The 15283-nt window shown below is 41.6% G+C and overlaps 1 protein-coding gene across 1 annotated transcript in view; it reads left to right on the top strand.

Annotated features, from left to right (window-relative positions):
- The window catches only part of CHST10 (carbohydrate sulfotransferase 10), a 59680-nt gene extending 48261 nt beyond the window's left edge, over positions 1-11419 (top strand). The window contains exons 4-6 of the mRNA XM_077482639.1: positions 3713-3944; positions 4491-4596; positions 10367-11419. Coding sequence (XP_077338765.1) covers positions 3713-3944; positions 4491-4596; positions 10367-10904 — 876 coding nt within the window. The 3' untranslated portion in view covers positions 10905-11419. The remainder of the gene's footprint in view (positions 1-3712; positions 3945-4490; positions 4597-10366) is intronic.
- Positions 11420-15283: the final 3864 nt, after the last annotated feature.

Raw genomic sequence — 15283 nt, 5'->3', positions numbered from 1 at the left:
AGCAGTCAGTGGTCCGCCTATCATGGACGTCCGCTCATCTTCATACTACGGACGAGGATGAGAGGATGTCCGTGATAGGCGGAACACAGACTGCTGGGAAATTCAGTGTTCCGCCTATCACAGGCGAAGGCGGAGAGGGAGGCGCGGCCTTTGAATCCTAGAATGGCCGCTGTCTGTCTGCTCGACACGCTGATCGGGCAGACAGACAGCGATGACTCGAGTATAAGCCGAGGGGGGCACTTTCAGCCTCAAAAAAGAGGCTGAAAATCTCGGCTTATACTCGAGTATATACGGTAAACATCCCTCATTTACACACAAGTCTGTTCCTTTGACAAATTGTTACAATGTTTATACTTGGGTCCCACTGCTAAAGAATGTTGTGATTCTAGGCAGACTGCCCATGTCTGTCGGCTTCAGAAGAGCAGAGAGAATTCTTTGCATAAAAAGAATCTTGAAACACTTTTGTCAAGATCGCAACGAGGAAAAAAAAATCACGATAACTATTCTTGACGATTAATCGATTAATCGTGCAGCTCTAATATATATATATATTATACAGTTGTGCTCATAAGTTTACATACCCTTGCAGAATTTGATTTCTTGGCCATTTTTCAGAGAATATGAATAACACAAAAAACATTTCTTTCACTCATGGTTAGTGTTTGGCTGAAGCCATTTATTATTAATCAACTGTTTACACTTTTTAAATCATCATGACAACAGAAACTACCCAAATGACCTTGATCAAAAGTTTACATACCCAGCCTAAGAATTTACAGGAACTGGAGGCTTTTTGCCAAGAAGAATGGGCAGCTTTACCATCTGAGAGGATAAAGAGCCTCATCCACAAATACCACAAAAGACTTCAAGCTGTCATTGATGCTAAAGGGGGCAATACACTGTATTAAGAACTGGGGTGTGTAAACTTTTGATCAGGGTCATTTGGGTAGTTTCTTTTGTCGGTATGATTTTTAAAAAGAGTAACCACAGTTGACTGATAATAAATGGTTTCAGCCAAACACTAACTGTGAGTGAAAGAAAAGTTTTTGTGTTATTCATATTCTCTGAACATTTTTATTATCTTTTCATGTGACAACGCTGAAGAAATGACACTTTGCTACAGTGTAAAGTAGCGAGTGTACGGCTTGTATAACAGTGTATATTTGCTTTCCCCTCAAAATAACTCAACACACAGCCATTAATATCTAAACCGCTGGCAACAAAAGTGAGTACACCCCTAAGTGAAACTGTCCAAATTGGGCCCAAAGTGTCAATATTTTGTGTGGCCACCATTATTTTCCAGCACTGCCTTAACCGTCTTGGGCATGGAGTTCACCAGAACTGTCCAGGTTGTCACTGGAGTCCTCTTCCACTCCCCCATGATGACATCACAGGGCTGGTGGATGTTAGAGACCCTGCGCTCCTCCTCCTTCCATTTGAGGATGCCACACAGATTCTCAATAGGGGTTAGGTCTGGAGTCATGCTTGGCCAGTCCATCACCTTTACCCTCAGCTACTTTAGCAAGGCAGTGGTCATCTTGGAGGTGTGCTTGGGGTGTTTACCATGTTGAAATACTGCCCTGCGGCAAAGTCTCTGAAGGGGATCATGCTCTGCTTCAGTATGTCACAGTACATGTTGGCATTCAATTCTTTTTTTCAGATCCTGAGAGAGTTCTTTGCCATGAGGTGCCATGTTGAACTTCCAGTGAGGTGATGAGAGAGTGAGAGCGATGACACTAACTTTAACACTCCTCCCCTTTTACACTTGAGACATTGTAACAATAACGAGTCACATAACACCAGGGAGGGAAAATGACTAATTGGGCCCACTTTGGACATTTTCACTTAGGGGTGTACTCACTTTAGTTGCCAGCAGTTTAGACATGGCTGTGTGTTCAATTATTTTGAGGAGACAGCAAATATACACTATTATAAAAGTTGTACACTCACTACTTTGTAGCAAAGTGTAATTTCTTCAGTGTTGTCACATGAAAAGATATAATAAAATATTTACAAAAAATGTGAGGGGTGTACTCACTTTTGTGAGATACTGTGTGTGTGTGTGTGTATATAATATATGCCCTCCTGCATCCAGGATATCTATTTTGGCCAAAAGCTGTTATACTGTATACCTCCTCTAGCTCTCAGCCTTGGATTGGACAGTAAGGTTGCTGTGGTCATCTGCTTTATCTTTCCTTCTGCTTAGCAAATGTGCATACAACAGAGCCCAATTAACTGCTGCTTCTCCATATCACTGTGAGTACTACAGTACAGGGGATTCCAGATGGATTTCAGCTGGTACTTTCATTTAAAATAGTTTTAATGAACAAATAAGTGCTTGAAAGTGTTTGTTTATTGCATAAAATTATCAGAAGTTACATTCTGGCCCACATGCATGGCAACATACTACAATGTATGGTAATGCTCTACTGTGTGTTGTGGTGTGCTGCATTGGAAAAGATACAACATGTACTTTTTTGTGCCTTCTGGTGCATTCATAATGAATAGACTACCTTAATGTAAAGTACGTTAAACAGTGACACAGCGTGTGATAACGCAATACGCAAGTGTAAAATTGGCATTTTTTTTTCCAGAAAAAAGGCTTGTAGTTTATTTCAATAATTGCTATGATTTTTTTTTAAAGAAAATATACAAACAGAACATTTTCCCTTTTTCCATTTTCTAAAGTTTGATGAAAACAGAGGTCTAGATCAGTTGCTAACAGAGGAGATAAGCTAGCAAGCTATTGTTCAAAGCACAATAGTTATAGGTGTAGTTAAACAGCAGCAAGTAAAGTCCATAAATACTATATATAGATTGTGCAGTTACATAGAGTTTTGTGAAGTAATAAATCGATAAATTGCTAGTGGTGTTGACAATCCTGTCGAACAATTCAAATCCTTTTATTGCCACTAATGGAATTGCATATTCGCTAAACCATCTCCAAGTTTGGTTGAGCTATTTAAAGCGGAGGTCCACCCTAAAGTGGACCTTCCGCACATTGGATTCCTCCCCCCTCCGGCGCCACAATTGGCACCTTTCAGGGGGGAGGGGGGTGCAGGTACCTGTACAGTACAGGTATCTGCACCCACTTCCGGGATGGCTCTCTGCGGAAAGGGGCGTAGATTACGCCCCTTTCCGAAAGTCCCCCGCTGCCTGCTGGGAAACGCAAAGATCCCAGAGGCAGCGGGTCCATCCTTATTGTGCAGCGTGACTCGCGCATGCGCAGTAGGGAACCGGGAAATGAAGCCGAAAGGCTCCACTTCCTGATTCCCATACCCAAGATGGCGGCGGCAGCACCCGAGAGACGATCGAGAGATCGGCTTCGGGTGACGACATCGCGGGCGCGCTGGGCGGGTAAGTGTCACTATTTTAAAAGTCAGCAGCTGCAGTATTTGTAGCTGCTGGCTTTAAAAAAAAAAAACGCGGACTCCCGGCGGACTCCCTCTTTAAGGCTTACCAATTCTGTAATACAAAGCGAACAAAAGATAAAGGTGGTTAAAGTGGGAAAATGGAAAATTAGTCGTCCCAGCCAAACACCCATTTACTCCACTTTCTGACTGGTAGGCCTGAGGAGAAGGTTGAATTTAAGGTATCCGTGGGCTCGAAAAAGTGAGGCAGCGAAAAAGGCTTTTAGTTTTGCTGTAAATTCTTGATGTTTTGGTATGTGATCCAGCTTAAAAATGAACAGACATTGTGATTTATCTTGCAGCCATCTGTAGAGCCTCTGAAAAATGCATCATACCTTGATCTCATCCACAAGGAGCGCCTGGAGCTGTTACAGTCTGTATGCAGAAATGGATCACTGGGTAACCAGTCTCACGCCATCATCTCCAAGTTTGTACTGGACCGAATCTTTGTCTCCGACAAGCACAAAATCTTGTTTTGTCAAACACCCAAAGTAGGAAATACACAGTGGAAGAAAGTTCTCATTGTTTTAAATGGTAATTTATTGTGTTTTTTATTACAGACTAACAGAATTATTTTTTGTTGTATTCAGTGAAGGCATATTGATATAAGTGCATTTGTAAACGATTAAATGCCCTCATTTTGTTTGTCCTGTTCTACATTTATAAAAAAAAAATATATAATATATAATTTATTATTAAATGCCCAATGATTGTCAGACATGTTAGGTAGAGAAAGGCGAGTCTTTCTAAAACACCTTACAATTTATGATCATTTGCTAAATCATTTTTCTTCCCCTCAGTGGCAGTTTTAAATGCCACTATTCCTGTACTGTTCATTGATAATCTGACCACAGACTATAGTCCTTTTATAGCTATGTTGCATCAACTATTGTGCTGTCATTTGATTATCAATCTTTGACAAAATATGATTGCGTCATTAGGAGTGAGTCTCTTTCTGAGTAATGTGAGCATCCTATTCTATGTTTAGAAGAACGTTAATGTGAATTAATGGTTTCTTGTTAAAGGTAGACAGTATAATGCTGTTTGAAATAATACTTCTTTGATGTTAAATTTTTTCAGGGGCATTTCCTTCAATCGAGGATATTCCAGAAAGTATTGTTCATGACCATGACAAGAATGGTCTGCCCAGGCTATCTTCATATAGTCTATCAGAAGTGCATGAGCGGTATGATCCTTTAAGTATTGTATGAAATCTTTTGTATAGGTCTCGAATACACCATATTTATCTGACTAGTGTAAATCATCACAGTGGTTGGTTGTGATCATCCCACAATCCCATTTTCTGTTCATGTCTGGGTGTAGTTTCACAATTAAAGTTCCATGGCCATTAGAGATACTTGCCCGGTTCAGATGTTTTTGGCTAGACAGTGATCAAAATATTTGATGGAAATCAATTTTTTCCAGTCACCGGGGATGATTTTTCTATAGCCAGCACAAGATAAACACGGTTCATCCATCATTATCTGATGGGACAAGCATGAAAACTTCATGTACAATAACAGATAATATGATTTTTGTTTAAGCAGTACAGTTTTCATCCAAAAGTACAATACAACAGCCCTCAAATTTTGCAAGTTGAAAATGATGACTGGCAAGTGCGGGCTGCCTGGGAGTGGGGGGGGGGGGGGGGTCGAGCACCGCCAATAGGTGGGGTTGAGTAAGAGCCGTTCGCCCACCGGAAAGAGAGTGTGAGGAAGAGAGAGGGCAGCCAGATCATACACAAGGGAAGAGAGCATGGAGGAAGAGGAGACCTGGCCGGATCAAAGTGGGGATTGCCCGCTGTAACAGCTTACATTTGAATTGCCTCCGCTTGCGGTCACACACAGTCACGCCTCCTGACCCAGCGCCTGTGACAGACGTGTTCTGTCTGTCTCAATTGCTGGGTCAGGAGGCGGGACTGTGTGTGACCGCGGGCGGTGGCAATTCAAATGTAAGCTGTTACAGCGGGCAATCCTTGCTCTGTGATCCGTACAGGTCTCCTCTTCATCCACGCCCTCTTCCCCTGTGATGATCTGGCCGCCCTCTCTCTTCCTCTGCACAGGTGGGGCTGCAATGATGGGCACAGGTGAGGCTGCACTGATAGGCACTGATAAAGTTGTTGTTAATATTTATTTTTGTAACTTAATTCTGCATAAAACATTTGTTATTTCATGATATGATTTATGAGGGCATGTTCAGGGGCGGGGTAGGGGTTGGGTGTGGCAACTGGTGGTGAGCAACCCTTAAGGCCTGGCTAGTAGCTCAGGACTTGAAATTTTGAGACCTGCAATAAAACACATTACATCACTTCTGAATTTTTGTTCTGTCATACGAGAATTTTCGTAACTTTAGTAACCTTCATTTTCGATATGAGATTAGCATGCAAAAAAAAAGGGGGGGGGGGGGGCATTATGCCTGGTACACGTGATGAGATTTTCGGCAAATGATCACCTTTTTTTTCTTTTCTTTTTTTTTGCATGCTAATATATCGAAAATGAAGAGGTTACTAAAGTTACGAAAATTCTCATGCAACAGAATAAAAATTTGAAAGTGATGTAATGTTTTGTAGTGTATTTGTATTGTATTTTCAGGTCAACATACTGATTTTAAACAAAAATTGTACCGTCTGATATCGTGGGAGAAAAAATGTTCATGCTTGTGCCATCAGATAATATCGGATGAACTGTCCTGATCGGCTCTCAAAAGCTGTGTACTAATGATTATGTTATCATACAATCGCTTTGAAAGCGGTATTTTTCATATGATTTTCTGATCCTGTTTACGGGCCATAAAGCTGTGGTTGCTTTTAGAAAGAAAATTCATCGTAAGACATCTCACCCTTTTTGTTCTCATGCAGCTGCAATGTATTTGATGTATTTGGCCAATTAAACTAAATTTAAGTTGGGCTTTCAATAAAAAATGACATGTCATTAAAATAATTAAAAAAACATATATACCTCCAAACAAACAATAAGATGCTCCCTTTCATCCTTCCTACCAATTACTGTTATAATGAATATGGTTGCAGTGCGCAATACCAGATAATACTTCAGGTATTTTGATTAAAAAAAAAGCTAATTGCCTTGCAGGCTTGAGGATTTTTTGGTTTCTGGCTTTTGCGTTATTAGTCTGAAGAAAGTAACGTGTTTGCCAGCGTATAAGACGACCTTTTACACCCGAATTACACAGCCAAAAACCGGGGGTCATCTTATACGCCGGATGCAGAGGTTGCAAGGCATGTGTACCTGCTCAGTAAATGGGGTAGAGGCCGCCAGAGTGAAGTATAAACAGTCTGGTTTTCGGGACCGGGTGAAGAGGCCGCCGGGTGCGCTGTATCCATACACTGTGCGCCGCTGAGCCAATCCTGGCGGGCGATGCACTGTTTTGCTGATGCAGAGCCTGTTAAGCCTGCTCGGATTGGCAGGTTGTTTCTCCAATCCGAGCAGGCATGAGTCGGAGCGGTGTGGGCTGATGATGTCACAGCCTCTGCCAATCCGAGCAGGCTTTGCATCCATCCAAGAGATAGTAAAATGCATTGCCTGCCGTGATTGGCTCAGTATTCACACTGTATTCGGATATACAAAATAATACCGGTATACTGTATGGTACACTTCTTCCTGTGATTTAAAAGCCCTATCAGTAACCTAACCTTTACCAGTGAGGAAGTGACAACTTGGCAAGCTTGCAGTAACCATCCTAATACTGTACCTACTAACAAAGCATCATATACAGTATATGGTACAGTATACGATACTGTACCTACTAACAAAGCATCATATATACCATACTGTACCTACTAACAAAGCAACAAAGCATCATATATACCATACCTACTAACAAAGCAACAAGCATCATATATACCGTACTGTACCTACTAACAAAGCATCATATATACCGTACTGTACCTACTAACAAAGCATCATATATATATATATATATACCATACTGTACCTACTAACAAAGCATCATATATACCGTACCGTACTGTACCTACTAACAAAGCAACAAAGCAACATATATACCGTACTGTACCTACTAACAAAGCAACAAAGCATGATATATAATGTACCGTACTGTACCTAGCAACCAAGCATCATATACTGTGTCTTCCTGGCGCTACTGTACGGTATATTACAAAGCATTACTATATATACTGTGAGTACCTGGCTCTACTGTGCGGTACATATCGTAACAAAGCATCATATACGGTACTTTGTGTACTGGTAGCCAACATCCTGTACTGCACATCCAGCTCCAGATCTCCCCTTCATATAAAATACTGGTATGATTTATGGTGCTTTGGAGGAGAGGAGTCATTGTTGCTACCTACCGGTACGTTACCAATTGTGGGATCTCTGGGACTTGCAGTTCACCAGTTTCCTTTTTGATTACATAAAAGTGATAGCGTAATACCTGACAGATTACAATACCTGACAGATTTTAGATTTCCTGTAGTGGGAAATGGCTGATAGACAGGGCCCCAGCATGGCTCCAGCAAGGAGAAGGAAACATGAAGCCAGTTTCAAGCTCAAAGTTGTAAACTTTGCCAAGGAAAATAATAACTGCGCTGCTGCAAGACCATATGGACTAACGGAAAAGATGGTCCGAGACTGGAAAGCAAAGGGAGATGCATTAAAGAGTATGCCAAGGGCTAAGTGTGCATTAAGAAGAGACACTCCACATTGGCCAGAACTCGAGAAGCATGTAGCAGACATGGTGCATGAGCATCGTCACAATGGTTTTGTAGTGACACGAAGCAGCATACGGATCTTTGCACTTCAGTGGGCAAAATCTAACCCAGATCACAGCAAAGGATTTAAGGCCACTATATCCTGGTGTTCTAGGTTCTTGGAAAGGCATGATTTGGTACTGAGGCAAAAGACCAAAATTGCACAAAAATTACCTGCAGATCTCGATGGCAAAGTAAGCAATTTCCATCGATATGTAATAGAGCAGCGGAAGAAACATGGCTATGCGTTAAGTCAGATTGGAAATATGGATGAAACTCCTATGAATTTCGATATGGTTGGAAATAAAACCGTCAATTCAAAAGGTGCCAAAACTGTGTTAATTAAAACAACAGGACATGAGAAGTCCAGTTTTACAGTGGTACTAGCATGTACAGCTGATGGTGCCAAACTAAAACCCATGATTATTTTCAAAAGAAAAACAATGCCGAAAATCAAGTTCCCCGTTGGAGTATTTGTACATGTGAATGAAAAAGGCTGGATGGATGAAGAAGGGGTAAAGCTATGGCTTGAAAATGTATGGAGTAGACGATCAGGTGGACTTCGTCGAGAACGTAGCCTACTGGTGTGGGATATGTTCAGGGCTCATTTAACTCCCAGCACAAAGGAAAGGCTGAAAAGAATAAACACAGATGCAGCGGTTATTCGTGGAGGATTGACATCGTTGGTACAGCCACTGGATGTGTGCCTAAACAAGCCATTTCAAGATCGAATTCGAGAACAGTGGAATGAGTGGATGGTTAGCGGCGAAAAGTCATTCACAAAAGGAGGAAACATGCGTGCTCCACAGTTGGATGTTTTGTGAACCTTTGTCATAAAAGCCTGGAATGATATTGATGCAGAAAAAGTCATCAAGTCTTTCAAGAAGTGTGCCATATCAAATTCATTGGATGGTATGGAGGACGATGACTTGTGGCAAGATGAAGAGGAAGCCAAAGCTGAAGCCACACCATCTGATGTGGAATTGGATCCATATGATGATTGTCTTACGAATGTACCACAAGATGTCATTGATGAACTTATGATGTCAGAGGATGAACATGAAGAGGATTTTGAAGGATTTTAACCTCCCTAACGGTAATTCCTAGTCTGGACTGGGGATCGCATCGCTGGATGCAGGGGAGGACACAGGGAGAGTTACTTACCTTGTCCCCTGGATCCAGCGATGTCCCCCGCACTGTGTGATCGAGCTGTCCTCCGCTCGATTCACAGTGCCGAGTGCCGCCAAGCTCCGTTCCCTGCGGCGTTACGGCGCACGGGAGCGGAGAACGGTGGCAAATTCAAAAAGGTAAAAGTACACAAAACACACACAGCACTGTAATCTTACAGATTACAGTACTGTATTAAAAAATACACACCCCCTTTGTCCCTAGTGGTCTGTGCATTGCCCTGCATGCACTTTTATATTATAAATACTGTTTTTTTTCTGCCTGGAATTTGGAGATTGTCCATAGCAACCAAAAAGTGTCCCTTTTTCAGTGTTTTAGGATTTGATTACATTATTGAATAATTTATATTATTCTTTATTATATTATATACTTTATCATACCCGGGATGTCTGCTAGACTCTGGTTTGAAGAGATTTAAGAGCGTTATTCCTAAGAATTACAGGACTACAAAATAAAACGCCAGATTTCCATGCAAAATAATTGTACCGCTTTCAGCACCTAATTCCAGACTGAATCATACCGCCAGGGAGGTTAAGTACCAGAAAGTCAACCATTTTCATTAAAATGACTGTGTTTAAATCAAATCTGATGTTAAGTCTGACGTTTTTTTTTTAAATGGTGTTGCCTCGGAAGGGGGTAGTCTTATACGGTGAGTATAGCCCAAAACCTAAGTTTTCACTGGAAAAATAGGGGGTCGTCTTATACGCCGGCAAATACGTTATGTATATACTAAAGTCAGTAGATAGTCCTATTTCATGATTTCTGGTCCTTGCCTCAGGGAGAATTAATTCCAAAGCATCAGCATGAGCCAGTCAGCTAGCAGAAAGAGGTCAGTGATTGCAGTCAGTTTATTGCTTCCGTGACTGCTTTCTTTTAATATGATTTTTTTTTTTAGCTGCCAAAATGTTGAACTGGGATATCATTCGGAAATGTGTGAAGAATGCTCTGGCAATGTAGTGGGTTAGCTGATATATTACAATAATGCCTAATGCTGATGTATAGTATACTAATTTTATTTTTTATTTCCTGCTGATTTCAGACTGAACTCCTATTTCAAATTTTTTATTGTGCGTGATCCATTTGAACGGCTTATTTCTGCCTACAAGGATAAGTTTGTACATAACCCTCGTTTTGAACCATGGTACAAGCACAACATAGCTCCTGTCATCATCCGCAAATACAGGAAAGATCACTCGGAGACCAAAGGAGGTCTACAGTTTCAAGATTTTGTACGATACTTGGGGGACCCAAACCATAAGTTTCTAGATCTCCAGTTTGGGGATCATATAATACACTGGGTAACATATGTAGAACTTTGTGCACCTTGTGAAATTAATTACAATATGATTGGACATCATGAGACCCTTGAGGAAGATGCTTCATATATCCTGAAAGAAGCAGGTACAGACAGACTGGTATCCTATCCCCCTATACCTCCAGGAATCACCCGTTACAATAAGACAAAGGTGGAACAATATTTCTCTAAAGTATCAAAGAGAGACATCCGACGCCTTTATGAGAGATATGAAGGCGACTTCAAACTTTTTGGATATAAAGAGCCAACTTTCTTATTTTAACTATGTGGTATGGACTACTGTGGGTTGAAGTTCTGCTGCCTATCATGCCAACAAGAGGACATAGAAATGTAGAGTAAAGGCAGAAAAAGACCAAATAGTCGATCTAGTCTGTCCCTTTATTTATTTATTGTTTGTTTGTTTTTTGTTTTTTAACCTTTTTGTCTGTGACAACTGGGTCACTTGATGGCTTCTCTGTGATGACCTTTTGCACTTGGCCCACTGGCACTGATGTACTGCTCTCTTACTAAGTTTTATGGGTTGAGAGGTTGTTTTTTCGAGAAGCAACCTAGGATTTTTTTGAGGAACAAATCAAATGTGAATAAAGCTTACTGTTTACAGCCTAAAATTATTAGCAATATACACTGTAGAACATTTTAAAGCCGTGACAAGCCTTTGCATTGTTACAGCAGACAACTTTGTTTTACTGGTTGTTTTTATGTTTGTAATGTGCCATTTAAAAAGAGCCAGTAACCTGATCAATGCAGACTCTCAATAAAAGAAATATAGGAATGTTATTTATTTTTATTTTTATTTTTTATGGCATTACAAGGTTTACAGCGACTAAATTGTGTGAAATTTTGTAATGGTATTCAGTCACCATGAACTAAAAGGGCCTGTCTTCTGGTACTACACACAAAAAGTAAATCCTATATAAATCTTCAAACAACTTTCCCAGGCTAAATAGAACCTTCACCTCTACTGAAGACCAAGTCATTGTGCAATACCGTTCTTGTTTTTTTTTCCATTATTATAGATCTAGAGACAACAATTACCAATTTTATGTGCTGTTCTGCTTTACAAAAGAAGACACGATATTGCACCTTATTTAAATCGAATCGTGTGCTGTTTTAGGTATGTTATACTAGCAGTTAAATGGAAACAGTAGGAAGAAGATTCTGCTGTTGCTTAAAGTGTATGTGAAGTAATTCACAATCGCAAATCCTATTACTGTCCTTTAAAATAAGCCATTTTAAAAATGTTTTGAAGTGTACATATTCCTTTTAATAAAGTATTTTCTGGAGCCAACCCATGACCGCAGAATGATTGCCGAGATGGGCAGGGGCAGTGGTTCTACCCTGTTGAGGGGGCTTCCAAATTGCCATAGGTGTACTGACATCTAGCACTTAAAGTGGTTGTTAAGCCAGAAGTTTTTTTTTTTTATCTTTATGTATAATCTTCTGTGTGTAGCAGCCCCTCTAATACTTACCTGAGCCCATCTCTATCCAGTGATGTCCACAGGGGCCTCGACCATCCGGGACTCTCCCTCCTGATTGGATCAAAATTGTCAAGTAAACTCAGCCAATGAGAGAGTGGGCAGGGTCAAACCATGGCTCCACGTATGATTGGATTCTGCTTGCTGTGGGGGCACTCAACGGGAGGGAGAGGCCAGGAACTCCAGCCAGGGACCAGAGAGGAAGATCTGGGCTGCTCTGTGCAAATCCACTGCACAGGACAGGTAACTATAACGTGTTTTGTTATTTGAATAAAAAAATAAACAAGACTTTACACTGACTTTAAGCTTGGCCTTACACAGATTTTTTTTTTTTTTTTTTTTCGTGCAGCCAAAGAAAAATTTTGTAGATTTCTCCATCCACGCTATAAAGTACAGACGGATAAATTCCCAATGTGACTACTGTACTCTGCGTAATTATGCTGCCAGGATACCCTGAGTGGTTGTATCTCATTGGATGCAAGCATTATTCTGCCAACCATTTTCCACCCAGTGCCTTTGATTTTTCAATAGAAGGATGTCAGGTGGGACAATGCCAAAAAATTTTTTTTTCGCCAGTTCATCAGGAATCATATGAAATTTGCTCAGTGTATGGCCATCTTTAGACGTCTCATTCACTCTCAGCAGGGCTTTGCAATGGACATATTATGTGATATCACAGGCTGACTACAGGAATGCAGGCATCTTGTTTTTTTTGCATGGTGTCCTGCTGTTGTCATTGCTGGAGTATGTCAATGTTACTTTAGCTGTGAACCTGAGGTTAGCATTGGTAGGAAATCACAGGAAGCAGGGCAGAAGAGAGACTGACAGAATCACCGGGTATTTAGATCTTTAAAAATAAATTCTGAAAGAATAATGTACTTTAGAATTGATTTGTGGAAAGGTGAAGTGCTAGTAAAAAAAAAAAATAACTGTAAAAGGACAGTGTTTTATTCCATAAATCTATGGCGGGGGTCAGCAGCTTGTGGCCAGATGACTGGTAGATCACGGTCAGGGTTTGCTGATCCACCATTCCAGAGCATCAAACAAAACATGCCTCCTTTTGTAGTGTTTTCTGTGCTTATATCCTGCGGGTTTGGTACACTTTCTGAATGGATGAGTTTTGGTGTGCTTTCAGAAAGTGCACCACACCTGCACAATATAATAGAAGTCTATTGCAAAGTGCAGCTAACCCAGGAAATGTGCGGATGCACTGTGCTGCACCCGCGGTGCAGGTAAACTGCAGCACAGCAGTGTAAAAGCTGCCTTATAGGGGGATCAGAACAGTAAGGGTTTGTTTTGCAATTCTAGTTTGGAAGGTGGTAAAACCATATAGTTATGACATATTTACTTTATCATACATGGGACACAGAACCTTAAGTAATGTGTTCTAGCCACCTTCAGGTTTTGACACTGGTATACCCAATACAGGAAGTTGACTCCCCTATATAACCCCTCCTCCTTCCAGGAGTACCTCAGTTTTTTCACCATTGTCTAAAGTGTAGGTCACGAGTGAAGATGTGCTCTGAGGAGCTCCAGGAGGGATCCATGTTGAATTTAAAAAAAACTCTGCAACCAGATCCATTCATGCCACTGCGGCCCATGGATGGTACTCGAGCCTTGCATAGAAGAATGAGGTTTTCCCTGTAACTCTTCTCCTTGAGGGCTGAACCCTAGAAACCAGGACTCTTTGGTTTTGCTACATTACCTAAAGTTGTCCCAAGGGGTGCTATACAGGTCCAAATTAGTGGAACCCCTATTAAAAGGGACCCTGTCTTTGAAGGTTTAACTACGCTGCCCGTTGTGATGGGTGAAGTTTGGATCTGTCTGTTTACAGCAGTATCCTGCAGCAAGGAAAAGGTAAGAGAAAAGCATAGGTACTGCAAAGTCCACCTATGATTTTTCTTTCATATTATATTGTAATGCCTTAAAATCTCCTCTAGACGGAGTTAGAGTACACATACCCTTTCAGCAGCTCCATGTCCAGCTCATCAGTGTGGTGTGTCCTAGCAGCATATTTTTATCTCCCCCAGTTGGGGAAACTGAGGGGCTGGGGGTACAGGTAACATTAGCATCCTGACCATTTTGAGTTTTTTTTTCAGTGTGACAGCACTAAAGAGCTAAACCACACTTACTGTGAGACTAAAAAGCTGCTACCTCACCCCCGAGGAGTGCAGGGTGGCTTTCCTTTATAAACACGTTTATGTTTTCACTTGCGTTAGACAGCCTTTTCAGGGAGAACATAACGCCGTATGGTAGCTGCAGCTCTTCTCCCCCTTCGGGTCTGTGTCTCAGACCCAAGTGCTGGCTCGAATAGAGTTTTCGTTAGCACGCGCAGGCTGGTCTGCCTTTCGATGGAGGAGGAGGGCGGGTCGACGAAGGGGCGTTCCTAAGGCGGTCAGTGCCCTGTGCGGACCCAGCGCCCTCGTGAAAACACAGGGCGCACAGACAAATCAAGCTTAACACCTGTGAGGTTGTTTTAAAAGGCTGATGCTCTCTTCGCTGAACGTGCTACCAGAGCAGCTGTATGAGGAGTCTGCTACAGGAGCGCAGGAACACGTGAGGGGTGTACACAGGCATTTCTAGTACAGGAAAATACTTTGTTATTTAGCATTAGTTTAATCTTTATGCTGCCATTGTTTATTTCTTACTTTATACTCTGCAAATAGTACCTTTCTTGAGTACCTCTGCTTTTCTGCTTAACACTACGGCTTCCAGGGCTACTAAGGCACCAAAGGTTCCACCCCCAGGCACTGGGAACTCCAGTCATGGCTCCATGCTGTCATCTTCTCCGAAGATACCAGATATGGCAAGCCAGGGTGAGTCTTTGGAACCTGGTGGTGCAACTGCCGTTCACACTTCAGCCCCTGTATATGTGACTGAAGATGCATTTTCCTCTGCCTTGCAGGGCTAATGCCGCGTACACACGATCGGAATTCCGGCCAGCAAAAGACTGATAAGAGCTCTTCATCGGAAAATGTGACCGTGTATGCTCCATTGGAATTTAGCTGGCAGAATTCCTGCCAGCAAAAATTTGAGAGCATGTTCTCAATTTTCCCGTCGGAAAAACTTTCTATCTGAAATTCCGATCGTGTGTATGCAATTCCGGTGCGAAAACTCACGCATTCTCAGATTCAACTACGAGATGGAAGCTATTGGCTACTGGCTA

Source organism: Lithobates pipiens, unplaced genomic scaffold, assembly GCF_037356315.1.
Source record: "Lithobates pipiens isolate NorthernLeopardFrog02 unplaced genomic scaffold, aLitPip1_a1.2 Scaffold_16, whole genome shotgun sequence".
Classification (NCBI taxonomy): Eukaryota; Metazoa; Chordata; class Amphibia; order Anura; family Ranidae; genus Lithobates; species Lithobates pipiens.
This window is presented reverse-complemented; position numbering and strand designations above follow the sequence as displayed.